Here is a 26635-nt window from a genome sequence, read left to right as displayed (position 1 = left end):
AGTGGGGGAGGGGGAGGGGGAGGAAGGGGGAGGAGTGGGGGAGGGGGGGGAAGGGGGAGGAGTGGGGGAGGGGGAGGAGTGGGGGAGGGGGAGGGGGGGGAAGGGGGAGGAGTGGGGGAGGGGGGGGAAGGGGAGGAGTGGGGGAGGGGGAGGGGAGAGTGGGGAGGGGGGGGGAGGAGGGGGAGGAGGGGGGGGGGGGGGGAGGGGGGAAGGGGGGAGGGAGGGGGAGGGGGGGAGGGGGGGAAGGGGGAGGAGTGGTGGAGGGGGGAAGGGGGAGGAGTGGGGGAGGGGGAGGGGGGGAAGGGGGAGGAGTGGGGGAGGGGGAGGGGGGAAGGGGGAGGAGTGGGGGAGGGGGAGGAGTGGGGGAGGGGGGAGGAGTGGGGGAGGGGGAGGGGGGGGAAGGGGGAGGAGTGGGGGAGGGCTGGAGGGGGGGAAGGGGGCCCTGTGAGGAGTGGCCTCGGGTGAGGTCATGGGTCCCGGCTCCAGCCAATGAGCTGCTTGGTAAATGTCTGCGCCAGCTGTAATTGGTCAGGTTAGCTCCCTGTCAGGAATGGAAGCCTGGCCACACTTGGTGACTCTGGGCTTGTGGTTTCTGTGCAGGTACCAGATGGCAGTGACTCGGCTCCGAGACCGGGAGGAATGCAGCAGCAGTCTCTACCTTCAGAACGATCCCTGGGATCCAAACGTTCGCTTCGAGAATTTCATCCAAAACAATGAGAACATCAGCAGCCAGGTAGGACAGACCGAGAGGCAGGCGCTGTTACAGGCAGGGCAAGATGCACCCAGTGGCCTCCTTCGGGGCTGTACCTGTGGAGGGTCAGAGCTAGCTGGTTTAATCCTGGTAAGAGCAGCCAGAATTAGACAGAGTCAGGATGGGAGGTTCCCTTTGAATTTAATAATTCAGGATCTTTGGAGCGGTTACAGAAAAGATTTACCAGGATGTTGCCTGGTATGGAGGGCATTAGCTATGAGGAGAGGTTGGAGAAACTTGGTTTGTTCTCACTGGAGCGACGGAGGTTGAGAGGACACCTGATAGAAGTCTACAAGATTATGAGAGGCATGGACAGAGTGGATCGTCAGAAGCTTTTTCCCAGGGTGGAAGAGTCAATTACTAGGGGGGCACAGGTTTAAGGTGCGAGGGGCAAGGTTTAAAGGAGATGTACGAGGCAGATGTTTTACACAGAGAGTCGTGGGTGCCTGGAACTCGTTGCCGGGGGAGGTAGTGGAAGCGGATACGATAGTGACTTTTAAGGGGCGTCTTGACAAGTACATGAATAGATGGGAATAGAGGGATATGGTCCCCGGAAGGGTAGGGGGTTTTAGTTCAGTCGGGCAGCATGGTCGGTGCAGGCTTGGAGGGCCGAAGGACCTGTTCCTGTGCTGGAATTTTCTTTGCCCTTTGATCAGTCAGTAACTGATGGTGAGAATGACTCTGTTTATTGCAGGATCTGGTTGCCTGGGTTACAGTCGGTTTTCTACACATTCCTCATTCTGAGGACATTCCGAACACCAGCACACCAGGAAATGCAGTCGGATTTCTCCTCCGTCCATTCAACTTCTTCCAGGAGGACCCCTCAGTGGCTTCCCGGAGCACCGTCATTGTCCGACCGGATGGTCAATCAGTGTCCAGAGTCAAGATCCAGAGGTGGACAGTGCCCAGCGCTGACCACTGTCTGACCGCAAACCCCTTTGCCTATAACGGCAGCTACTTAGCCGATTAACCCAGAGAACGCTCCACAGAACCCAAAACACACCCTCCGGTATAGAACCTTAACTAACCCGGTGTAAAGCACGAACTAACCCGGTAAAGAACCCTAACTAATCCGGTATAGAACCTTAACTAACCCTGTGTAAAGCACGAACTAACCCGGTAAAGAACCCTAACTGACCCGGTATAGAACCTTAACTAACCCGGTGTAAAGCACAAACTAACCCGGTAAAGAACCCTAACTAACCTGGTATAGAACCTTAACTAATCCGGTGTAAAGCACGAACTAACCAGGTAAAGAACCCTAACTAACCCGGTATAGAACTTTAACTAACCCGGTGTAAAACCCTAACTAACCCAGTATAGAACCCTAACTAACCTGGTATAGAATCCTAACTAACCCAGTACAGAACCCTAACTAACCCGGTATAGAACCTTAACTAACCCGGTATGGAACTTAAATAACCCAGTACAGAACACTGAATAATCCGGTATAGAACCCTAACTAACCCGGTATAGAACCTTAACTAACCCAGTATAGAACCCTAACTCACTGGGTATAGAACCCTAACTAACCCGGTATAGAACCCTAACTAACCCGGTATAGAACCCTAACTAACCCGGTACAGAACCCTAACTAACCCGGTATAGAACCTTAACTAACTCGGTACAGAACCCTAACTAACCCCGTACAGAACCCTAACTAACCCGGTATAGAACCTGAACTAACCCAGTACAGAACACTAACTAACCCGGTATAGAACCTTAACTAACCCGGTATAGAACCCTAACTAACCCGGTACAGATCCCTAACTAACCCGGTACAGAACCCTAACTAACCCGGTATAGAACCTTAACTACCCAGTGTAGAACCCTAACTAACCCAGTATAGAACCTTACAGAACCCTTACTAACCCAGTATAGAACCCTAACTAACTCGGTCTTGAGCCCTAACTAACCCGGTATAGAACCTTAACTAACACGGTATAGAACCCTAACTAACTCGGTATAGAACCCTAACTAACCCAGTATAGAACCCGAATTAACCCGGTGTAAAACCATAACTAACCCGGTATAGAACCCTAACTAACCCGGTATAGAACCTTAACCAACCCGGTACAGAACCCTAACTAACCCGGTATAGAAACTTAACTAACCCAGTGTAGAACCCTAACTAACCCGGTATAGAACATTAACTAACCCAGTACAGAGCCCTAACTAACCCGGTATAGAACCCTAACTAACCCGGTATAGAACCCTAACTAACCCGGTACAGTACCCTAACTAACTCGGTATAGAACGTTAACTAACCCAGTACAGAGCCCTAACTAACCCGGTATAGAATCCTAACTAACCCGGTATAGAACCCCAACTAACCCGGTATAGAACCCTAAATAACCTGGTATAGAACCTTAACTAACCCGGTATAGAACCCAAACTAACCCAGTATAGAATCCTAACCCGGTATAGAACCCTAACTAACCCGGTATAGAACCTGAACTAACCCAGTACAGAACACTAACTAACCCGGTATAGAACCTCAACTAACCCGGTATAGAACCCTAACTAACCCGGTATAGAACCCTAACTAGCCTGGTATAGAACCCGAACTAACCCAGTATAGAACCTTAACTAACCCGGTACAGAACCCTAACTAACCCGGTACAGAATCCTAACTAACCTGGTATAGAACCCTAACTAACCCGGTGCAGAATCCGAACTAACCTGGTATAGAACCCTAACTAACCCGGTACAGAATCCGAACTAACCCGGTACAGAACCCTAACTAACCTGGTACAGAATCCTAACTAACCTGGTATAGAACTCTAACTAACCTGGTATAGAATCCTAACTAACCCGGTACAGAATCCGAACTAACCCGGTACAGAATCCGAACTAACCCAGTATGGGACCCTAACTAACCCAGTATAGAACCCTAACCCGGTATAGAACCCTAACTAACCCGGTATGGGACCCTAAGTAACCCGGTATAGAACCCTAACCCGGTATAGAACCTTAACTAACCCGGTATAGAATCCTAACTAACCCGGTATAGAACCTTAACTAACCCAGCATAGAACGTTAACTAACCCGGTACAGAATCCGAACTAACCCGGTACAGAACACTAATTAACCCGGTACAGAATCCGAACTAACCTGGTACAGAACCCTAACTAACCCGGGACAGAATCCTAACTAACCTGGTATAGAACCCTAACTAACCTGGTATAGAATCCTAACTAACCCGGTACAGAATCCGAACTAACCCGGTACAGAATCCGAACTAACCCAGTATGGGACCCTAACTAACCCAGTATAGAACACTAACCCGGTATAGAATCCTAACTAACCCGGTATGGGACCCTAACTAACCCAGTATAGAACCCTAACCCGGTATAGAACCTTAACTAACATAAGAACATAAGAACATAAGAAATAGGAGCAGGAGTAGGCCATCTAGCCCCTCGAGCCTGCCCCACCATTCAATAAGATCATGGCTGATCTGACGTGGATCAGTACCACTTACCCGCCTGATCCCCATAACCCTTAATTCCCTTACCGATCAGGAATCCATCCATCCGCGCTTTAAACATATTCAGCGAGGTAGCCTCCACCACCTCAGTGGGCAGAGAATTCCAGAGATTCACCACCCTCTGGGAGAAGAAGTTCCTCCTCAACTCTGTCTTAAACCGACCCCCCTTTATTTTGAGGCTGTGTCCTCTCGTTTTAACTTCCTTACTAAGTGGAAAGAATCTCTCCGCCTCCACCCTATCCAGCCCCCGCATTATCTTATAAGTCTCCATAAGATCCCCCCTCATCCTTCTAAACTCCAACGAGTACAAACCCAATCTCCTCAGCCTCTCCTCATAATCCAAACCCCTCATCTCCGGTATCAACCTGGTGAACCTTCTCTGCACTCCCTCCAATGCCAATATATCCTTCCTCATATAAGGGGACCAATACTGCACACAGTATTCCAGCTGCGGCCTCACCAATGCCCTGTACAGGTGCATCAAGACATCCCTGCTTTTATATTCTATCCCCCTCGCGATATAGGCCAACATCCCATTTGCCTTCTTGATCACCTGTTGTACCGGCAGACTGGGCTTTTGCGTCTCATGCACAAGGACCCCCAGGTCCCTTTGCACGGTAGCATGTTTTAATTTGTTTCCATTGAGATAGTAATCCCATTTGTTATTATTTCCTCCAAAGTGTATAACCTCGCATTTATCAACGTTATACTCCATTTGCCATATCCTCACCCACTCACTCAGCCTGTCCAAATCTCTCTGCAAATCTTCTCCGTCCTCCACACGATTCACTTTTCCACTTATCTTTGTGTCGTCTGCAAACTTCGTTACCCTACACTCCGTCCCCTCCTCCAGATCATCTATATAAATGGTAAATAGTTGCGGCCCGAGTACCGATCCCTGCGGCACGCCACTAGTTACCTTCCTCCAACCGGAAAAACACTCATTTATTCCGACTCTTGGCTTCCTGTCGGATAGCCAGTCCCCAATCCACTTTAACACACTACCCCCAACTCCGTGTGCCCTAATCTTCTTCAGCAGCCTTTTATGGGGCACCTTATCAAACGCCTTTTGGAAATCCAAAAACACCGCATCCACCGGTTCTCCTCCATCAATCGCCCTCGTCACATCTTCATAAAAATCCAACATGTTCGTCAAGCACGACTTTCCCCTCATGAATCCATGCTGCGTCTGATTGATCGAACCATTTCTATCCAGATGCCCTGCTATCTCCTCTTTAATAATGGATTCCAGCATTTTCCCTACTACAGACGTTAAGCTGACCGGCCTATAGTTACCCGCCTTTTGTCTCCTTCCTTTTTTAAACAGCGGTGTAACATTAGCCGTTTTCCAATCAACCGGCACTACCCCAGAATGCAACGAGTTTTGATAAATAATCACGAACGCATCCACTATTACCTCTGACATTTCTTTCAATACCCTGGGATGCATTCCATCCGGACCCGGGGACTTGTCCACCTTCAGTCCCATTAGTCTACCCAGCACTGCCTCTCTGGTAACATTAATTGTATTAAGTATTTCTCCTGCTGCCAACCCTCTATCGTTAATATTTGGCAAACTATTTGTGTCCTCCACCGTGAAGACCGACACAAAAAACTTATTTAAAGACTCAGCCATATCCTCATTTCCCACTATTAACTCCCCCCTCTCGTCCTCCAAGGGTCCAACATTCACTCTAGCCACTCTATTCCTTTTTATATATTTATAAAAACTTTTACTATCATTTTTTATATTAATTGCTAACCTAGCTTCATAGTCTATCCTTCCTTTCTTTATCGCTTTCTTAGTCTCTCTGTTGTTTCTTAAATTTTTCCCAATCACTTGTTTCTCCACTATTTTTGGCCACTCTGTACGCAGCTGTTTTTATTTTAATACTCTCCTTTATTTCCTTCGTTATCCACGGCTGGTTCTCCCTTTTCTTACAATCCTTGTTTTTTGCTGGAATATATTTTTGCTGAGAACTGAAAAGGATCTCCTTAAAAATCCTCCACTGTTCCTCAGCTATCCTACCTGCCAGCCTGCTCTCCCAGTCTACCTTAGCCAATTCATCCCTCATCCTATCATATTTCCCTCTGTTCAAACAGAGGACACTGGTTTGGGACCAAACTTTCTCCTCTTCCATCTGAATCAGAAATTCGACCATATTGTGGTCACTAGACCCAAGAGGGTCCTTCACAATAAGGTCCTTAATTCTACCTACCTCGTTACACAATACCAGATCCAAAATAGCTCGTTCCCTCGTCGGTTCCGTAACATGCTGTTCAAGGAAACTATCCCGACAGCATTCTAAGAACTCTTCCTCCATTCCACCCTTACCGACTTGAGTCTGCCAGTCAATGTGCATGTTGAAGTCCCCCATGATTATTGCCGTTCCGTTTTTACACGCATCCCTTATCTGCTTGTTTATAGCCCTCCCTACCTCAACATTATTATTTGGGGGCCTATATACCACACCTACTAGTGTCTTTCTCCCTCTACTATTCCTCATCTCTACCCATAATGATTCCACGTTTTGTTCCTCAGAGCCTATGTCATCCCTCAGTACTACCCTGATATTATCTCTTATTAATAGCGCGACCCCACCACCTTTTCCTTCCTGTCTATTCTTCCTAAACGCCTGATACCCCTGGATATTCATCTCCCAGTCCTGGTCACCTTTCAGCCATGTTTCTGTAATGGCCACTAGATCGTACCCACTTGTGCTGATTTGCACCATCAACTCATTTACCTTGTTCCGAATGCTTCGTGCATTCAGGCAAAGTGTCCTTATTCCAGCTTTTATCTGGACCCGCTTTGATGAGTCGCGAACACCCTCTCCCTCTACTCCCTTATCTAAATTACCGCCTTCATTCACTTGCACCCTCTCCTCTACCATTAATTTTGTAATTCCCCTTACCCCTGCATCCTCCCCCCCCATCAATTAGTTCCTTGATCCTAGTCAACTCGTCTAGCTCCCCTCCCCCCAATCTAACTAACCCGGTATAGAATCCTAACTTATCCGGTATGGGACCCTAACTAACCTGGTATAGAACCCTAACTAACCCGGTGCAGAACCCTAACTAACCCAGTATAGAACCTTAACTAACCCGGTATAGAATCCTAACTAACCCAGTATAGAACCTTAACTAACATGGTACAGATCCTAACTAACCCGGTATAGAACCCTAACTAACCCGGTTACAGAACCCTAACTAACCCGGTATTGAACCCTAACTAACCTGGTATAGAACCCTAACTAACCCGGTACAGAATCCGAACTAACCCGGTATAGAACCCTAACTAACCCGGTACAGAACCCTAACTAACCTGGTATAGAACCCTAACTAACCTGGTATAGAACCCTAACTAACCCGGTACAGAACCGTAACTAATCCAGTATAGAACCCTAACCAACCCGGTATAGAACCCTAACCATAAAGAAAGAGGATGTGTTGGAACTATTGAATGGCATCAAGGTTGGTAAGTCGCCGGGACCGGATGGGATGTACCCCAGGTTACTGTGGGAGGCGAGGGAGGAGATTGCGGAGCCTTTGGCGATGATCTTTGCATCGTCGATGGAGACGGGAGAGGTTCCGGAGGATTGGAGGATTGCAGATGTGGTCCCTATATTCAAGAAAGGGAACAGGGACAGCCCGGGAAATTACCGACCGGTGAGTCTAACCTCAGTGGTTGGTAAGTTGATGGAGAGGATCCTGAGAGACAGGATTTATGATCATCTAGAGAAGTTTAGTATGATCAAAAGTAGTCAGCACGGCTTTGTCAAGGGCAGGTCGTGCCTTACGAGCCTGGTGGAGTTCTTTGAAAATGTGACCAAACACATTGACGAAGGAAGAGCGGTGGATGTGGTCTATATGGACTTCAGCAAGGCGTTCGATAAGGTCCCCCATGCAAGACTTCTTGAGAAAGTGAGAGGGCATGGGATCCAAGGGGCTGTTGCCCTGTGGATCCAGAACTGGCTTGCCTGCAGAAGGCAGAGAGTGGCTGTGGAGGGGTCTTTCTCTGCATGGAGGTCAGTGACCAGTGGAGTGCCCCAGGGATCTGTTCTGGGACCCTTGCTGTTTGTCATTTTCATAAATGACCTGGATGAGGAAGTGGAGGGATGGGTTGGTAAGTTTGCTGACGACACCAAGGTAGGTGGTGTTGTGGATAGTTTGGAGGGATGTCAGAAGTTGCAGCGAGACATAGATAGAATGCAAGACTGGGCGGAGAAGTGGCAGATGGACTTCAACCCGGATAAGTGTGTGGTGATCCATTTTGGCAGATCCAATGGGATGAAGCAGCAGTATAATATGAAGGGTACCATTCTTAGCAGTGTAGAGGATCAGAAGGACCTTGGGGTCCGGGTCCATAGGACTCTTAAATCGGCCTCGCAGGTGGAGGATGCGGTCAAGAAGGCGTACGGCGTACTGGCCTTCATTAATCGAGGGATTGAGTTTAGGAGTCGGGAGATAATGCTGCAGCTTTATAGGACCCTGGTTAGACCCCACTTGGAGTACTGCACGCAGTTCTGGTCACCTCATTACAGGAAAGATGTTGAAGCCATTGAAAGGGTGCAGAGGAGATTTACAAGGATGTTGCCTGGATTGGGGGGCATGCCTTATGAGGATAGGTTGAGGGAGCTTGGTCTCTTCTCCCTGGAGAGACGAAGGATGAGAGGTGACCTGATAGAGGTTTACAAGATGTTGAGAGGTCTGGATAGGGTAGACTCTCAGAGGCTATTTCCAAGGGCTGAAATGGTTGCTATGAGAGGACACAGGTTTAAGGTGCTGGGGGGTAGGTACAGAGGAGATGTCAGGGGGAAGTTTTTCACTCAGAGGGTGGTGGGTGAGTGGAATCGGCTGACGTCGGTGGTGGTGGAGGCAAACTCGTTGGGGTCTTTTAAGAGACTTCTGGATGAGTACATGGGATTTAATGGGATAGAGGGCTATAGATAGGCCTAGAGGTGGGGATGTGATCGGCGCAACTTGTGGGCCGAAGGGCCTGTTTGTGCTGTGGCTTTCTATGTTCTATGTTAACCAACCCGGTATAGAACCCAAACTAACCTGGTACAGAAACCCTAACTAACCCGTTATAGAGCCCTAACCAACCCGGTATAGAACCCTAACTCACCCGGTACAGAACCCTAACTAACCCAGTATAGAACCCTAAGCAACCCGGTATAGAACCCTCACTAACCCAACACAGAACCCGAACTAACCTGGTATAGAACCCTAACCAGCCCGGTATAGAACCCTAACCAACCTGGTATAGAACCCTAACCAACCTGGTATAGAACCCAAACTAACCTGGTATAGAACCCTAACTAACCCGGTACAGAACCCTAACTAACCCGGTATAGAACCCTAACTAACCCGGTATAGAACCCTAACTAACCCTGTATAGAAGCCCAACCAACCTGGAATAGAACCCGAATTAACCCAGTATAGAAACCTAACTAACCCGGTATAGAGCCCTAACTAACCTGGTATAGAACCCGTTAACATTATAACTAACCCAGTACAGACCCTAACTAACCCGGTGTAGAACACTGACTAACCTCGAATAGTATCCTAACTAACCCGATATAGAACACTAGCTAACCTGGTATTGCACCCTAACTAACCTGGTATTGCACCCTAACTAACCTGTTATAGAACCCTAACTAACCAGGTATAGAACCCGTTAACACCCTAACTAACCCAGTATAGATCCCATTAGCACCCTAACTAACCCAGTATAGAACCCGTTAATACCCTAACTAACCCAGTATAGAACCCGTTAACACCCTAACTAACCTAGTATAGAACCTGTTAACACTCTAGCTAACCTGGTATAGGACCCATTAACATCCTAACTAACCCGGTATAGAACCAGTTAACACCCTAACTAACCTGGTAAAGAACCCATTAACACCCTAACTAACCTGGTATAGAACCCATTAACACCCGAAATAACCTGGTATAGAGCCCGTCAACACCCTAACTAATCCGGTATTGAACCCATCAACACCCTAACTAACCTGGTATAGAACCCATTAGCACTCTATCTAACCCGGTATAGAACCTATTAACAGCCAACTAACCCGGTACATAACCCATTAAGACCCTAACTAACTTGGGATAGAACCCGTTAACACCCCAAATAACCTAGTATAGAATCTGTTAATATCCTAACTAACCCAGTATAGAACCCGCTAACACCCTAACTAACCTGGTACAGAACTCATTAACACTGTCACTAACCCAGTATAGAACTCATTAACACTGTCACTAACCCAGTATAGAACTCGGTAACACTGTCACTAACCTGGTATCGAACCTGTTAACAAGATTCTAATGGAATGCTGCGCTCCAATAAACACAATTCCCACTCATTAACAACAATAGAATTTAGTCACTCTCTAAATTACAACCAGGTTTTGTGTCATCCGGAATATTCTGGGCCTTCTCTGTTGATTCTTCTGTCTGGAACTTTCTTCTTTGGTACCTTTGTTATCTCGATGGTGCTTTCTCTAAGACAGAGGTGAAGCTATAAGAGCCAGCGATTATCGAGAGAGAGCTGAGAGCTGTGAGCTGGGGCAGGTGGCAGTTGCTCTCCCCTCTCTGTCCCACTGCCCCCTTCTTTTATACCTGTGATGACATATCAATATTTCCCACAATAGGATTGGCCCGAGGTTGTCAAAACCATCCGATTTAAATTTAATAAGTTTCTGGTATCTAAGTGTCTGATTCAAATTTATTGGCTAAATTCAAAAGCCTGTTGCCTTGGTAACCTTGCTGCTTGGTCTTTTGATACAAATGTTTCAGTCTGGGTTCTTTATGTACTTGCATTTTAAAACTTTCTAATCACAGATAAAGCCCCGCCATCTTAAAGGGGCCACGCGATGCTCTCCCCCCACCCCCCACTCTGCCGAGCATTTTACACTTCACACAAACCAATCGACAATTCCTCTCCCCGACTTCACAACACCTCCTATAGAACCTCCTTGACACGGTCACCATTGCCACTGGCTGAATCCTCAATTCAAGGGGGGACTCTCCCCCACACCCGCTCACTGCCCAGACCCATGTCGTGTTAAGGACAGGAAAAAGTGTGAGAGGGGCTGGGGGGCGGGTGGGGGTGATGGGTAGGGGGTGGAGGAGCCAGGGGGAGGGGGTGACTGGTGGGGGGTGACGGGTGGGGGCGGGGATGGGGGTGGGTGCAGGGGCGGGGGCAGGGGGTAGGGCATGGGGAGGGGCGGGGATGGGAGCGGGGACGGGGAGGGGATGGGGGCAGGGATAGGGGGAGGGGGCGGGGGCAGGAGCGGGGATGGGGCGGGGCTGGGATGGGAGCGGGGGTGGGGTGGGGCAGGAGGCGGGGGCAGGGGTGGGGGTGCGGTTGGGGGCGGGGCTTGGGATGGGGGTTGGGGCGGGGTGGATGCAGGGGCGGGGCCAGGAATGCGGATGGGGGCAGGGGGCGGGGGCCGGGGGGCAGGGGCGGGGATGGGGATGGGGCAGGAGGGTGGGGGCAGGGCAGGGCTGCGAATGGGGTTGGGTTGGGGGTTGGGTGGGGCCGGGGTGTGGTGGGTGCAGGAGGCGGAGGCCAGGGGCGGGGCCGGGAATGGGGGTGGGGGAGGTGGGGGCGAGGCTGGGGGTGGGGGCAGGGGCGGGGTCGGGGGTGTGGGGGCGGTGCCAGGGGTGTGGGGGCGGTGCCAGGGGGTGGGGGCGGTGCCAGGGGTGTGGGGGCGGTGCCAGGGGGGTGGGGGAAGGGTGGGGGTCCCTTGGGAAAGAGGTTATTGAATCTGGTTCAGAATGCACCATCCAATCACAATACACTGAAAAAATAAATCCTCCTATCACCTTGAGTTCTCTGTGAATCAGCTTCTATCTGTGAATGGGCTGAATGGCCTCTTGTGTTGTGTAAATATTCCTCTCTTAACCTTCTCCATTCCAAGAAGAACAATCCCAGATTCTCCACTCCTTCCATATTTCAGCAACATCCCTCACCCCGGGACGGTCCCAGTAAATCTCCGCCAGACTCGGAGAACACGAATGAATCCTTTCCCTTGCCCTCAGACCCTGGTGTGAGACCTCCCCGCACAGGGACACAGGGTGCTGTTCAAACTCTCCAGTCCCCTGCTGGAACTGGGCCTGGGGCTCTGGGCAGCTCCTGACGGGTACGGGGTACAGCGGGCACTGCTTAGACCACCAGACTGGCAGTAAAAATAACAGATCCTCTCACTGCTGTTCGAAAGGAACCCTCATCCTCGAATTGTGTACTTTGAGGGTGAACCTGTTTATAATGCTGGACTGAATCAAATTGGAATTATCTTTGAAACTGGGCTAAGGCACAGTGATCTCTGAATCAAATCAACACACCTTGGATCTGTACACACACTATACTCAGTACAAACTGTCAGTGCAATCAGTTTAATGAGATTCATACGCTGACTCTGTCATTAAATGAGATTGATAACCTGCTTGCTTGTAATCAGTTTGGGTTTCTGCCAGAGTCACTCAGCTCCTGACTTCATTGCAGCCTTGGTTCAAACATGGACAAAAGGGCTGAATTCCGGAGGTGAGGTGGACAGAGTGGTGAAGAAGGCATTCGGCATGCTTGGTTTCATTGGTCAGAGCATTGAATGCAGGAGTTGGGACGTCTTGTTGAAGTTGTACAGTAAGAAGTTTAACAACACCAGGTTAAAGTCCAACAGGTTTATTTGGTAGCAAAAGCCACACAAGCTTTCGAGGCTCTGAGCCCCTTCTTCAGGTGAGTGGGAATTCTGTTCACAAACAGAACTTATAAAGACACAGACTCAATTTACATGAATAATGGTTGGAATGCGAATACTTACAACTAATCCAGTCTTTAAGAAACAAAACAATGGGAGTGGAGAGAGCATCAAGACAGGCTAAAAGATGTGTATTGTCTCCAGACAAGACATTGGTAAGGCCACACTTGGAATACTGTGTACAGTTCTGGTCACCCTATTATAGAAAGGATATTATTAAACTAGAAAGAGTGCAGAAAAGATTTACTAGGATGCTACCGGGACTTGATGGTTTGAGTTATAAGGAGAGGCTGGATAGACTGGGACTTTTTTCTCTGGAGTGTCGGAGGCTGAGGGGTGATCTTATAGAGGTCTATAAAATAATGAGGGGCACAGATCAGCTAGATAGTCAACATCTTTTCCCAAAGGTAGGGGAGTCGAAAACTAGAGGGCATAGGTTTAAAGTGAGAGGGAAGAGATACAAAAGGGTCCACAGGGGCAATGTTTTCACACAGAGGGTGGTGAGTGTCTGGAACAAGCTGCCAGAGGTAGTAGTAGAGGCGGGTACAATTTTATCTTTTAAAAAGCATTTAGACAGTTACATGGGTACGATGGGTATGGAGGGATATGGGCCAAATGTGGGCAATTGGGATTAGCTTAGAGGTTAAAAACAAAGCGGTGGCAGGGACAAGTTGGGCCGAAGGGCCTGTTTCTATGCTGTGAACCTCTATGACTCCATGACTCTAGTAAGAGTGACAGCTGTTGACATCAAGGCCGCATTCGACCGAGTGCGGCATCAAGGAGCCCCAGCGAAACTGGAATCAATGTGTATCGGGGGCAAACTCTCCGCTGGTTGGAGCCAGGCCTGGTACACAGGGAGATGGTTATGGTGGCTGGAGATCAATTATCTCAGCTCCAGGACATCTCTGCAGGAGTCCCTCAGGGTAATGACTTACTGGAGTTCAGAAGACCAAGAGGTGACTTGACTGAACCCTTTAAGATGCTGAGGGGTATTGATAGGGTGGATGTGCAGAGGATGTTTCCTCTTGTGGGGGAATCTAGAACGAGGGGGTCACTGTTTAAAAAGAAGGGGTCGCTCAGTTAAGACAGAAATGAGGAGAGTTTTTTTTCTCAGAGGGGGGTGAGTGTCCAGAGCTCTCTTCCTCCGAAGGCAGTGGAAGCTGAGAAGTTGAATCTTTTTAAGGCAGAGTGAGATGATATTTATTTGTTGATGGGATATGGACAGCACTGGCTGGCCCAGTAGTTACTGCCCATGGGCCTGCACTGGGCCCTGTTACACTTCACACCAATGACTCAACTGAGGGGAGTGAAGATATCGTCACTAAATTTGCAAGTGACACAAAGGTTGGGTGGAAAAGTACGTTGTGAGGAAGATGTGAGGAGGTTACAGACAGATATCGATCAGCTGAGTGAGTGGACAGGAATCTGGCAGATGGGGTTTAACGAGGGAAAATGTGAAGTTGATCACTTTGGCAGGAAGAGTTAAAAAGCAAAGGTTTATTAAATGGAGAACGGCTGCAGAATGCTGAGGGGCAGAGGGATCTGGATGTCTTAGTGTATGAGTCACAAAAGGTTAGTGTGCAGGTACAGCAGTAATCAAGAAGGCAAATTGATTGCTGGCCTTTATTACGAGAGGAATTATACATACAAAGAACAAAGAAAAGTACAGCACAGGAACAGGCCCCCAGGATACCCTAACTAAATGAAAGAAAAAACCTTCTGTCCTTACTCGGTCCGTATCCCTCTATTCCCTCCCTATTCATGGACCCATCCAGATGCCTCTTAAATGTTGCTAATGTTCCTGCTTCCACCACCTCCTCTGGCAGCGCGTTCCAGGCACCCACCACTCTCTGCGTGAAAAACTTCCCCCCCACATCTCCCTTAAGGGCAACATGGTGGCACAGCAGGTTAGCACTGCTGCCTCACAGTGCCAGGGACCCAGATTCAATTCACAGCTTGGGTCACTTTCTGTGTGGAGTTTGCACGTTCTCCCCGTGTTTGCGTGGGTTTCCTCCGGGTGCTCCGGTTTCCTCCCACAGTCTGAAAGACGAGCTGGTTAGGGGGATTGGCCGTGCTAAATTCTCCCTCAAGACCAGGCAACATCCTGGTGAACCTTCTTCGCACTCTCTCCAAAGCTTCCACATCCTTCTGGTAGTGTGGTGACCAGAACTGCACACAATACTCTAAATGCGGCCTAACCCAGGTTTTATATAGCTGCAACATGATTTCCCAACCCCTGGACTCAGGGCCCCGGCTGATGAAGACAAGCATGCCGTATGCCTTCTTAATCACCTTGGCCACCTGTGTTGCAACTTTTAGGGAACTGTGGATCTGCACGCCCAGATCCCTCTGTATGTTAATGTTCCTCAGGGTTCTGCGATAAAAGTAAGGCTGTTATGCTTTAGTTAAACAGGACATTGGTGAGACCACATCTGGAATATTTTGTACTGTTTTGGTCTCCTTATTTAAATGTGTTGGAGGCAGTTTTGGAGAAGGTTCACTGGATTGATCCCTGGAGTGAGTGAGTTGTCTTACGAGGGAATCGGGACAGACTGGGCTGGTTTACACCCGGGTTTAGAAGAGTGAGGGGTGACTTGATTGAAGCCTATAAGGTTCTGAATAGTCTCCACAAGGAGGATGTGGGACTCCTTGTGGGAGAGTCTGGAAGCAGGGGGCACTGCTTTAGAATCATGGATCACCCCATTAGGACAGAGATGTAGAGAGGGAGGGGGGAGCGGGGAGCGGGGGGGTGGGGATGGGGGTGGGGGGGAGAGGATCAGGGGGAGCGGGAGGCAGGGGGAGTGGGGGGGTGGGGCAGGGGGTTGGGGGGGAGGGGCAGTGGGGAGTGGGGGGGTGGGGCAGGGGGTTGGGGGGGAGGGGCAGTGGGGAGTGGGGGGTTCTCGTCCATTTTTTCTTTCTTTAACTGCATAAGGTTTCCAATTGGACTCGCTCCAAAAACAGGTTTGATACTCCCCCCTAGCTCAGCACCGAGACTGTTATCATAAACCTGCCCCCCCTCAGTGTGAGAGAGACTCTGACACACTCACTGAGTGTGAGGGAGCCTCTGACACACTCGCTGAGTGTGAGGGAGACTCTGACACACTCACTGAGTGTGAGCGAGACTCTGACACACTCGCTGAGTGTGAGGGAGACTCTGACACACTCACTGAGTGTGAGGGAGACTCTGACACACTCGCTGAGTGTGAGGGAGACTCTGACACACTCGCTGAGTGTGAGGGAGACTCTGACACACTCGCTGAGTGTGAGCGAGACTCTGACACACTCGCTGAGTGTGAGCGAGACTCTGACACACTCGCTGAGTGTGAGGGAGACTCTGACACACTCACTGAGTGTGAGGGAGACTCTGACACACTCGCTGAGTGTGAGGGAGCCTCTGACACACTCGCTGAGTGTGAGGGAGCCTCTGACACACTCGCTGAGTGTGAGAGAGACTCTGACACACTCGCTGAGTGTGAGCGAGACTCTGACACACTCGCTGAGTGTGAGGGAGACTCTGACACACTCACTGAGTGTGAGGGAGACTCTGACACACTTGCTGAGTGTGAGGGAGACTCTGACACACTCGCTGAGTGTGAGGGAGACTCTGACACACTCACTGAGTGTGAGCGAGACTCTGACACACTCGCTGAGTGTGAGGGAGACTCTGACACACTCACTGAGTGTGAGGGAGACTCTGACACACTCACTGAGTGTGAGGGAGACTCTGACACACTCGCTGAGTGTGAGGGAGACTCTGACACACTCGCTGAGTGTGAGGGAGACTGACACACTCGCTGAGTGTGAGGGAGACTCTGACACACTCGCTGAGTGTGAGAGAGACTCTGACACACTCGCTGAGTGTGAGCGAGACTCTGACACACTCGCTGAGTGTGAGGGAGACTCTGACACACTCACTGAGTGTGAGGGAGACTCTGACACACTCGCTGAGTGTGAGGGAGACTCTGACACACTAGCTGAGTGTGAGGGAGCCTCTGACACACTCACTGAGTGTGAGCGAGACTCTGACACACTCGCTGAGTGTGAGGGAGACTCTGACACACTCACTGAGTGTGAGGGAGACTCTGACACACTCGCTGAGTGTGAGCGAGACTCTGACACACTCGCTGAGTGTGAGGGAGACTCTGACACACTAGCTGAGTGTGAGGGAGCCTCTGACACACTCGCTGAGTGTGAGGGAGACTCTGACACACTCGCTGAGTGTGAGGTAGAGTCTGACACACTCGCTGAGTGTGAGGGAGACCCTGACACACTCACTTTCAGCTCCTGCCCCTTCCTGGAATCGCCTTCATTCCCAGATTCCTGCTTTTCTCTCTCCTGCACACACAGCTCCTCGGAATTTACTCAAATGACGTTATTCTGAATCTGCCATTGAGGTGATCACTGGACGCTGCTTCAGTGAATTCCGGTGAGTGTGTGTATGGGAAATGATAGCCCAGTGCCGTTCAGAGTGGCCTCTGACAGCCAATGGCAGCTGTGCTGATTGGGGGAGGTGGTACAGATGCAATGGGCCCTGTGACTCCTCCTGAGGGGTCATCATTCTGCCGTTTGCCCATAACTGCAGTTCCTGTTCCTCCCGCTCACCCTCAGCCGCGATCGGGAATGGGGTTCCTGGACTCCAATGTCACAAACAGCAGAGTTCTGTCTGACGGTAAAAGTCTTGACGCAGATGAAACGCGATGATCCAGCCAGTTCTCCAGGGGACAGGGTTCTGTGGGATTTTTATCTTCCTCTGCATCAACAGCAGATGCAAACGGTTCTGTCTCCTGGACCTGCCCATCGATGCCTCAGAGACCTGTCCAACAGGCCGAGTGTTGACCTGTGTCTGAGAGGGGCTGATGTTAACTGCCAGGAATGGAGGAATATCTGGGGGCATTGTGTCCGTCCGCACTGTCTGGGCTCCTCAGTTGCCCCGGCAGAGAGAAGCGACGGTCAGGAGTGCACAGTCTCGCGGACTCCCCACTCGGAGTTTCCGACTCTCCGCTCTGAGGATGGATCCTCAGACACTCCTCTGACACAAAGTAATAATCCTTCACACCATTCCCCAGCTCCCTGCCAGCGAGCAGAGAGTCACAGGGTTTCAGCAGAACCCTCTCCGGCTGCGGATATTCAGAATCCTGAAATATAGAAAACAAACGGGAAGATGTGTGAGTGAGAGAACGAGACAGAGAGATTGGAGAGATGCTCAAGAATCCTTAACGCACTCAGAATTAGAGGAGGGTAGATTTTTAAAATCCAGCCATGTGGGTGTCGCTGGCTGGGCCAGCATCGATTGCCCACCCTGAGGGCATTTCTGAATCAATCACATTGCTGGGTCTCTGGAGTCACATGTAGGCCAGACCAGGTAAGGACAGCAGATTTCCTTCCCTGAAGGACGGGTGGGTTTTTGCAACTTCAACTGTATCCAATCACTTCCTGATTTCCCAGAGCCTGTTCACCATCTACAGCGCACAAGTCAGGAGTGTGATGGAATACTCTCCACTTGCCTGGATGGGGGCGGCTCCAACAACACTCAAGAAGCTCGGCACCATCCAGGACAAAGCAGCCCCGCTTGATTGGCACCCCATCCACAAACACCCACTCCCTCCACCACCGACACACAGTGTGTACTAGCTACAGGAACTCACCAAGGCTCCTTAGGCAGCACCTTCCAAACCCACAACCTCTGCCATCTAGAAGGACAAGGGCAGCAGATACCTGGGAACACCCCCACCTGGTGGTTCCCCTCCAAGACACTCACCATCCTGATGTGGAAATATATCGCCGTTCCTTCACTGTCGCTGGGTCAAAATGCTGAGACTCCCTCCCTAACAGCACTGTGGGTGTACCTACATGACATGGACTGCAGCGATTCGAGAGGCAGCTCATCACCACTTTCTGGGGGCAATTAGGGATGGGCAATAAATGCCGACATAGCCAGCGACACCCTGTGGACTTTTACAAATTTCTTCTTTAAAGACAACCCTTGATTCCATTACAGTTTTTGCTGCCAATCTTTGATTCCAATTTACCTGGGCCAGGTGTGTCCTAATTACAAGAAGGTTGGCTTTATTTTTACTTTTGATGAATCCTTTTCCATCGTCACTCTAACCTTTACGATACAATGATCACTGTCCCCTAAATGTCCCCCCCTGTCACATATTGGGAGAAATGGAGATGTTTTCATTCAAGAAGATTTGATTGGATCAGGTTACCTGATGAATGCTGATGTGGGGCCCCACAGTACAGAGCAAGAAATTAGAATGAACTTTTATAACATTTTGTTTTGGTGTCAGTTGTGTGTACAGTTCTGGGCGCCACACTATCGGAAGGATGTAAACGCATTGGAGAGAGTGCAGAAGAGGTTTACAAGAATGGTTCCAGCATGAGAAACTTCAATGATGAGGATAGATTGGAGAGGCTGGGACTGTTCTCCTTGGAGAGAGGAGAGGCTGAGAGGAGATTAGACAGAGATGTTCAAAATCACGAGGGGGCTGGACAGACTCGATCGGGAAAAACTGTTCCATTGGTGGAAGGATGGAAAACGAGAGGGTGCAGAATTAATGTAACTGGTAAAACATAAAAGCTAGAAGCCGGAGGGGGCCATTCGGCCCTTTGAGTCTGCTCCAGCATTCATTTTGATCATGGAGTGGGTATACTACAGGCCTCCCAACAGCCCACGGGAGGTTGAGGAACGGATATGTAAGGAGATTCTGGACAGGTGCAGAAAAAATAGGTTTGTTGTAATGGGAGACTTTAATTTCCCTTGTACAGACTGGAAATCGCTGAGTGTTGTCCTATGGGTAAGGTGCTGAATTGGGGAAAGGCTGACTACAGCCGGATGAGGCAGGATTTGGTGACTGTTGATTGGGAGAGGCTGTTCGAGGGTAAATCCACGTCTGGCATGTGGGAGTCTTTTAAGGAGCAGTTGATAGGACTGCAGGACAGGCATGTGCCTGTAAAGAGGAAGGATCGGAAAGATAGGATTCGAGAGCCGTGGATAACCAGTGAAATTGTGGGTCTAATCAAAAAGAAAAAAGAGGCATACATGAGGTCCAGGCAGCTAAAAATAGATGGAGCACTGGAGGAATACAGAGAAAGTAGAAAAGAACTCAAACAGGGAGTTAGAAGGGCAAAAAGGGTCACGAAATGTCCTTGGCAGACAGGATTAAGGAGAATCCTAAGGCATTTTATACACACATTAGGAACAAGAGGGTTGTTAGGGAAAGAATCGGACCTCTCAGGGACAAAGAAGGGGAATTATCCTTAGAACCAAAGGAAGTAGGTGAGATCCTAAACGAATACTTTGCATCAGTATTAGAACATAGAACATAGAAAGCCACAGCACAAACAGGCCCTTCGGCCCACAAGTTGCGCTGATCATATCCCTACCTCTAGGCCTATCTATAGCCCTCAATCCCATTAAATCCCATGTACTCATCCAGAAGTCTCTTAAAAGACCCCAACGAGTTTGCCTCCACCACCACCGACGTCAGCCGATTCCACTCACCCACCACCCTCTGAGTGAAAAACTTACCCCTGACATCTCCTCTGTACCTACCCCCCAGCACCTTAAACCTGTGTCCTCTCGTAGCAACCATTTCAGCCCTTGGAAATAGCCTCTGAGAGTCTACCCTATCCAGACCTCTCAACATCTTGTAAACCTCTATCAGGTCACCTCTCATCCTTCGTCTCTCCAGGGAGAAGAGACCAAGCTCCCTCAACCTATCCTCATAAGGCATGCCCCCCAATCCAGGCAACATCCTTGTAAATCTCCTCTGCACCCTTTCAATGGCTTCAACATCTTTCCTGTAATGAGGTGACCAGAACTGCGCGCAGTACTCCAAGTGGGGTCTAACCAGGGTCCTATAAAGCTGCAGCATTATCTCCCGACTCCTAAACTCAATCCCTCGATTAATGAAGGCCAGTACGCCGTACGCCTTCTTGACCGCATCCTCCACCTGCGAGGCCGATTTAAGAGTCCTATGGACCCGGACCCCAAGGTCCTTCTGATCCTCTACACTGCTAAGAATGGTACCCTTCATATTATACTGCTGCTTCATCCCATTGGATCTGCCAAAATGGATCACTACACACTTATCCGGGTTGAAGTCCATCTGCCACTTCTCCGCCCAGTCTTGCATTCTATCTATGTCTCGCTGCAACTTCTGACATCCCTCCAAACTATCCACAACACCACCTACCTTGGTGTCGTCAGCAAACTTACCAACCCATCCCTCCACTTCCTCATCCAGGTCATTTATGAAAATGACAAACAGCAAGGGTCCCAGAACAGATCCCTGGGGCACTCCACTGGTCACTGACCTCCATGCAGAGAAAGACCCCTCCACAGCCACTCTCTGCCTTCTGCAGGCAAGCCAGTTCTGGATCCACAAGGCAACAGCCCCTTGGATCCCATGCCCTCTCACTTTCTCAAGAAGTCTTGCATGGGGGACCTTATCGAACGCCTTGCTGAAGTCCATATAGACCACATCCACCGCTCTTCCTTCGTCAATGTGTTTGGTCACATTTTCAAAGAACTCAACCAGGCTCGTAAGGCACGACCTGCCCTTGACAAAGCCGTGCTGACTACGTTTGATCATACTAAACTTCTCTAGATGATCATAAATCCTGTCTCTCAGGATCCTCTCCATCAACTTACCAACCACGGAGGTTAGACTCACCGGTCGGTAATTTCCCGGGCTGTCCCTGTTCCCTTTCTTGAATATAGGGACCACATCTGCAATCCTCCAATCCTCCGGAACCTCTCCCGTCTCCATCGACGATGCAAAGATCATCGCCAAAGGCTCCGCAATCTCCTCCCTCGCCTCCCACAGTAACCTGGGGTACATCCCATCCGGTCCCGGCGACTTACCAACCTTGATGCCATTCAATAGTTCCAACACATCCTCTTTCTTTATGTCCACATGCTCGATCCTTTCTGTCCACCGCAAACCAGCAGTACAACCACCCAGATCCCTTTCCACCGTGAATACCGAGGTAAAGTATTCATTAAGCACCTCCGCCATTTCTAACAGTTCCGCACAAACCTTTCCCCCTTCACCTTTTAAGGGTCCTATGCCTTCACATCTCATCCTTTTACTCTTGACATATTTGTAGAAAGCCTTGGGATTCTCCTTAATCTTACCCGCCAAGGTCTTCTCATGACCCCTTCTCGCTCTCCTAATTTCCTTCTTAAGCTCCTTCCTACATCCCGTATACTCCTCTAAATCCTTAACACCTCCTAGCTCTCTGAACCTTCTGTACGCCTCTCTTTTCTTATTCACCAGGTTCATCACAACCTTCGTGCACCACGGTTCCCGTACCCTACCAACACCCCCCTGTCTCATCGGAACGTTGTCATGCAGAGCTCCAGACAAACATTCCTTGAAAATCCTCCACTTTCCTTCGGTACTTTTCCCCAAGAATGCCTCCTTCCAATTTACCCGTCTAATTTCCTCCCTGATGACACTGTATTTCCCTTTACTCCAGAGAAACACTTTCCTAGCCTGCCTGATCCTATCTCTTTCCAATGCTATCGTGAAGGAGATAGAATTATGATCGCTATCCCCAAGATGCTCACCCACCGAGAGATCCTCCACCTGTCCAGGTTCATTAGCCAGCACCAGATCAAGTACAGCCTCTCCTCTAGTAGGCTTATCCACATACTGTGTCAGGAAACTCTCCTGGACACACCTAACAAACTCCTCTCCATCCAAACCCCTAGCCCTAGGGATATTCCAATCTATGTTTGGGAAATTAAAATCTCCCATCATGACAACTCTGTTATTCCTACATCTCTCCAGGATCTGTTTCCCCATCTGCTCCTCAACATCTCTGTTACTATTGGGCGGCCTATAGAAAACACCCAGCAAAGTTACCGACCCCTTCCTGTTCCTATTCACAAAGGAGAGGGACATGTTGACTGGTAGTGTCTCAGAGAGATGTGTTGACCCGTTAGAAAAAATCGCAATTACAAAGGAGGAAGTGTTAGGTTTTTTAGGAAACATTAAGACAGACAAATCCCCAGGGCCGGATGGCATCTATCCTAGACTCCTCAGGGAGGCAAGTGATGAAGTTGCTGGGCCTCGAACAGAAATCTTTGTCTCTTCACTGGACACAGGTGAGATGTGGAGATGCCGGCGTTGGACTGGGTAAACACAGTAAGAAGTTTAACAACACCAGGTTAAAGTCCAACAGGTTTATTTGGTAGCAAAAGCCACACAAGCTTTCGGAGCTCTTAGCCCCTTCTTCAGGTGAGTGGGAATTCTGTTCACAAACAGGGCATATAAAGACACAGACTCAATTTACATGAATCATGGTTGGAATGCAAATACTTACAGCGAATCAAGTCTTTAAGATACGAACAACGTGAGTGGAGAGAGCATCAAGACAGGCTAAAAAGCTGTGTATTGTCTCCAGACAGGACAGGTGAGGTCCCAGAGGATTGGAGGATAGCAAATGTGGTCCCGTTATTTAAGAAGGGTAGCAAGGATAGCCTGAGTAATTATAGGCCGGTGAGCTTGACATCTGTGGTAGGGAAGTTGTTGGAGAAGATTCTTAGAGATAGGATATATGTGCATTTAGAGCTGAATAATCTCACTAGCGATCGACAGCATGGTTTTGTACGAGGGAGGTCGTGCCTCACTAATTTGGTTGAGTTTTTTGAGGAGGTGAGAAAAACGATTGACGAGGGAAGGGCCGTGGATGTCGTCTATATGGATTTTAGTAAAGCGTTTGACAAGATCCCTCCTGGCAGGCTGGTGCAAAAGGTTAAATCTCACGGGATAAAAGGTGAGCTAGCTAGATGGGTGGAGAACTGGCTGAGCCATAGAAAGAGTTTTAACAATACCAGGTTAAAGTCCAACAGGTTTATTTGGTAGCAAATACCTGTTTAGCCATAGAAGACAGAGGGTAGCAGTGGAGGGGTCTTTTTCCGGTTGGAGGTCTGTGACTAGTGTGATGTGTTGTCTGCCTGATACGCTGCAAAAAGGATGTCCCGAGGCATGGTACATTGGGGAAACTATGCAGACGCTGCGACAACGGATGAATGAACACCGCTCGACAATCACCAGGCAAGACTGTTCTCTTCCTGTTGGGGAGCACTTCAGCGGTCACGGGCATTCGGCCTCTGATATTCGGGTAAGCGTTCTCCAAGGCGGCCTTCGCGACACACGACAGCGCAGAGTCGCTGAGCAGAAACTGATAGCCAAGTTCCGCACACACGAGGACGGCTTCAACCGGGATATTGGGTTCATGTCACACTATTTGTAACTCCCACAGTTGCGTGGACCTGCAGAGTTTCACTGGCTGTCTTGTCTGGAGACAATACACATCTTTTTAGCCTGTCTTGATGCTCTCTCCACTCACATTGTTTTGTTTCTTAAAGACTTGATTAGTTGTAAGTATTCGCATTCCAACCATTATTCATGTAAATTGAGTCTGTGTCTTTATAAGCTCTGTTTGTGAACAGAATTCCCACTCACCTGAAGAAGGGGCTAAGAGCTCCGAAAGCTTGTGTGGCTTTTGCTACCAAATAAACCTGTTGGATTTTAACCTGGTGTTGTTAAACTTCTTACTAGTGGTGTTCCGCAGGGCTCTGTACTGGGACCTCTGCTGTTTGTGATATATATAAATGATTTGGAGGAAGATGTAACTGGTGTGATCAGTGAGTTTGAGGACGACACGAAGATTGCTGGAGTTGCAGATAGTGATGAACATTGTCAGAGAATACAGCAGGGTATAGATAGGCTGGAACATTGGGCGGAGTAATGGCAGATGGAATTTAATCCAGATAAATGCGAAGTGATGCATTTCGGTAGATCTAATGTAAGGGGGAGCTATACAATAAATGGCAGAACCATCAGGAGTATAGACACACAGAGGGACCTGGGTGTACAAGTCCACAAATCCTTAAAGGTGGCAGCACAGGTGGAGAGGGTGGTGAAGAAGGCATATGGCATGCTTGTTTTTATTGGACGGGGCATAGAATATAAAAGTTGGCAAATGATGTTGCAGCTGTATAGAACGTTGGTTAGGCCACATTTGGAATACTGCGTCCAGTTCTGGTCGCCGCACTACCAGAAGGACGTGGAGGCTTTGGAGAGAGTACAGAGAAGGTTTACCAGGATGTTGCCTGGTATGGAGGGTCTTAGCTATGAGGAGAGATTGGGTAAACTGGGGATGTTCTCCCTGGAGAGACGGAGGATGAGGGGCGACCTAATAGAGGTGTATAAAATTATGAAGAGCATAGATAGGGTGAACAGTGGGAAGCTTTTTCCCAGGTCGGAGGTGACGAACACAAGGGGTCACGGGTTCAAGGTGAGGGGGGCAAGGTTCAACACAGATGTCAGGGGGACGTATTTTACACAGAGGGTGGTGGGGGCCTGGAATGCACTGCCAAGCAAGGTGATTGAGGCGGACACGCTGGGATCATTTAAGACTTATCTCGATAACCACATGAACAGATTGGGAATAGAGGGATACAAACGAATGATCTAGTTGGTCACATGAGCGGCGCAGGCTTGGAGGGCCGAAGGGCCTGTTCCTGTGCTGTATTGTTCTTTGGCTGATCATCAAATTCAATATCCTGATCCCCCCTTCCCCCCATATTCCTCGATCCCTTTAGCCCCAAGAGCGATATCTAATTTCTTCTTGAAATCAGACGTTTTGGCTTCAACTACTTTCTATGGGAGTGAATTCCACACATTCACCACCCTCTGGGTGAAGAAATTTCTCACCTCAGTCCTAAAAGGTTTACCCCTTATCCTCAAGCTATAACCCCTTGTGCTGGATTCCCCCACCATTGCAAACATTCTTTCTGAATCTAATCTGTCTAATCCTGTTAGAATTTTATAAGTTTCTATGAGATCCCCTCTCACTCTTCTAAACTCCAGTGAATATAATCCTAACTGACTTAGTCTCTCCTCATATGACAGACCTGCCATCCCAGGAATCAGCCTGATAAATCTTTGCTGCACTCCCTCTACAGCAAGGACATCCTTCCTCAGATAAGGACACCAAAACTGCGCACAATACTCCAGGTGTGGCCTCACCAACGCCCTGTACAATTGCAGCAAAACCTCCCTATCCCTGTTCTCAAATCCTCTCGCTATGAAGGCCAACATACCATTCACCTTCTTTACTGCCTGCTGTACCTGCACGCTTACTCTCAGCGACTGATGCACGAGGACTCCAAGGTCTCGCTGAGTATCCGCCTCTCTCAATTTACACCCATTCGAGTAATAATCTGTCTTCCTATTATTGCTACCAAAGTGGATAACCTCACAGTTATCCACATTATACTGCATCTGCCGTGCGGATATCCACACACTCAGCCTGTTCCAATCACACTGAAGTATCTCTGCATCCTCCTCACAGCTCACCCTCCCACCCAACTTTGTATCATCTGCAAATTTGGAGATAATACATTTAGCATGGAAACAGGGCCTTCGGTCCAACTTGCTCATGCCACCCAGTTTTTACCCTTAAGCTAGTCCCATTTGCCCGCATTTGGCCCTCTCTTTACTCTCACCTTAAACCTATGCCCTCTAGTTTTAGACTCCCCTTCCTTTGGGAAAAGTTATTGACTATCTAGGTGATCTGTGCCCCTCATTATTTTGTAGACCT

The 26635-nt window shown here is 49.1% G+C and overlaps 2 protein-coding genes across 3 annotated transcripts in view; one reads left to right on the top strand and one right to left on the bottom strand.

Annotated features, from left to right (window-relative positions):
• Positions 1 to 602: 602 nt before the first annotated feature.
• Positions 603 to 2150, top strand: LOC144489061 (diamine oxidase [copper-containing]-like). 2 transcript variants are annotated; one of them, XM_078207014.1, is made up of 3 exons: positions 603 to 733; positions 1446 to 1769; positions 2034 to 2150. In XM_078207014.1, exons 1-2 carry the CDS (start codon positions 608 to 610, stop codon positions 1719 to 1721), a joined length of 402 nt encoding a protein of 133 aa, XP_078063140.1. In that variant the 5' UTR covers positions 603 to 607; the 3' UTR covers positions 1722 to 1769; positions 2034 to 2150. The 2 variants fall into 2 exon arrangements, with proteins under 2 accessions (XP_078063140.1, XP_078063138.1); XM_078207012.1 differs by having other exon boundaries at positions 1446 to 2150.
• Positions 2151 to 17509: 15359 nt separating this feature from the next.
• The window catches only part of LOC144489062 (voltage-gated inwardly rectifying potassium channel KCNH2-like), a 51297-nt gene continuing 42171 nt past the window's right edge, over positions 17510 to 26635 (bottom strand). The window contains exon 7 of the mRNA XM_078207015.1: positions 17510 to 18144. Coding sequence (XP_078063141.1) covers positions 17869 to 18144 — 276 coding nt within the window. The 3' untranslated portion in view covers positions 17510 to 17868. The remainder of the gene's footprint in view (positions 18145 to 26635) is intronic.

Source organism: Mustelus asterias, unplaced genomic scaffold (assembly GCF_964213995.1).
Source record: "Mustelus asterias unplaced genomic scaffold, sMusAst1.hap1.1 HAP1_SCAFFOLD_1979, whole genome shotgun sequence".
Classification (NCBI taxonomy): Eukaryota; Metazoa; Chordata; class Chondrichthyes; order Carcharhiniformes; family Triakidae; genus Mustelus; species Mustelus asterias.
This window is presented reverse-complemented; position numbering and strand designations above follow the sequence as displayed.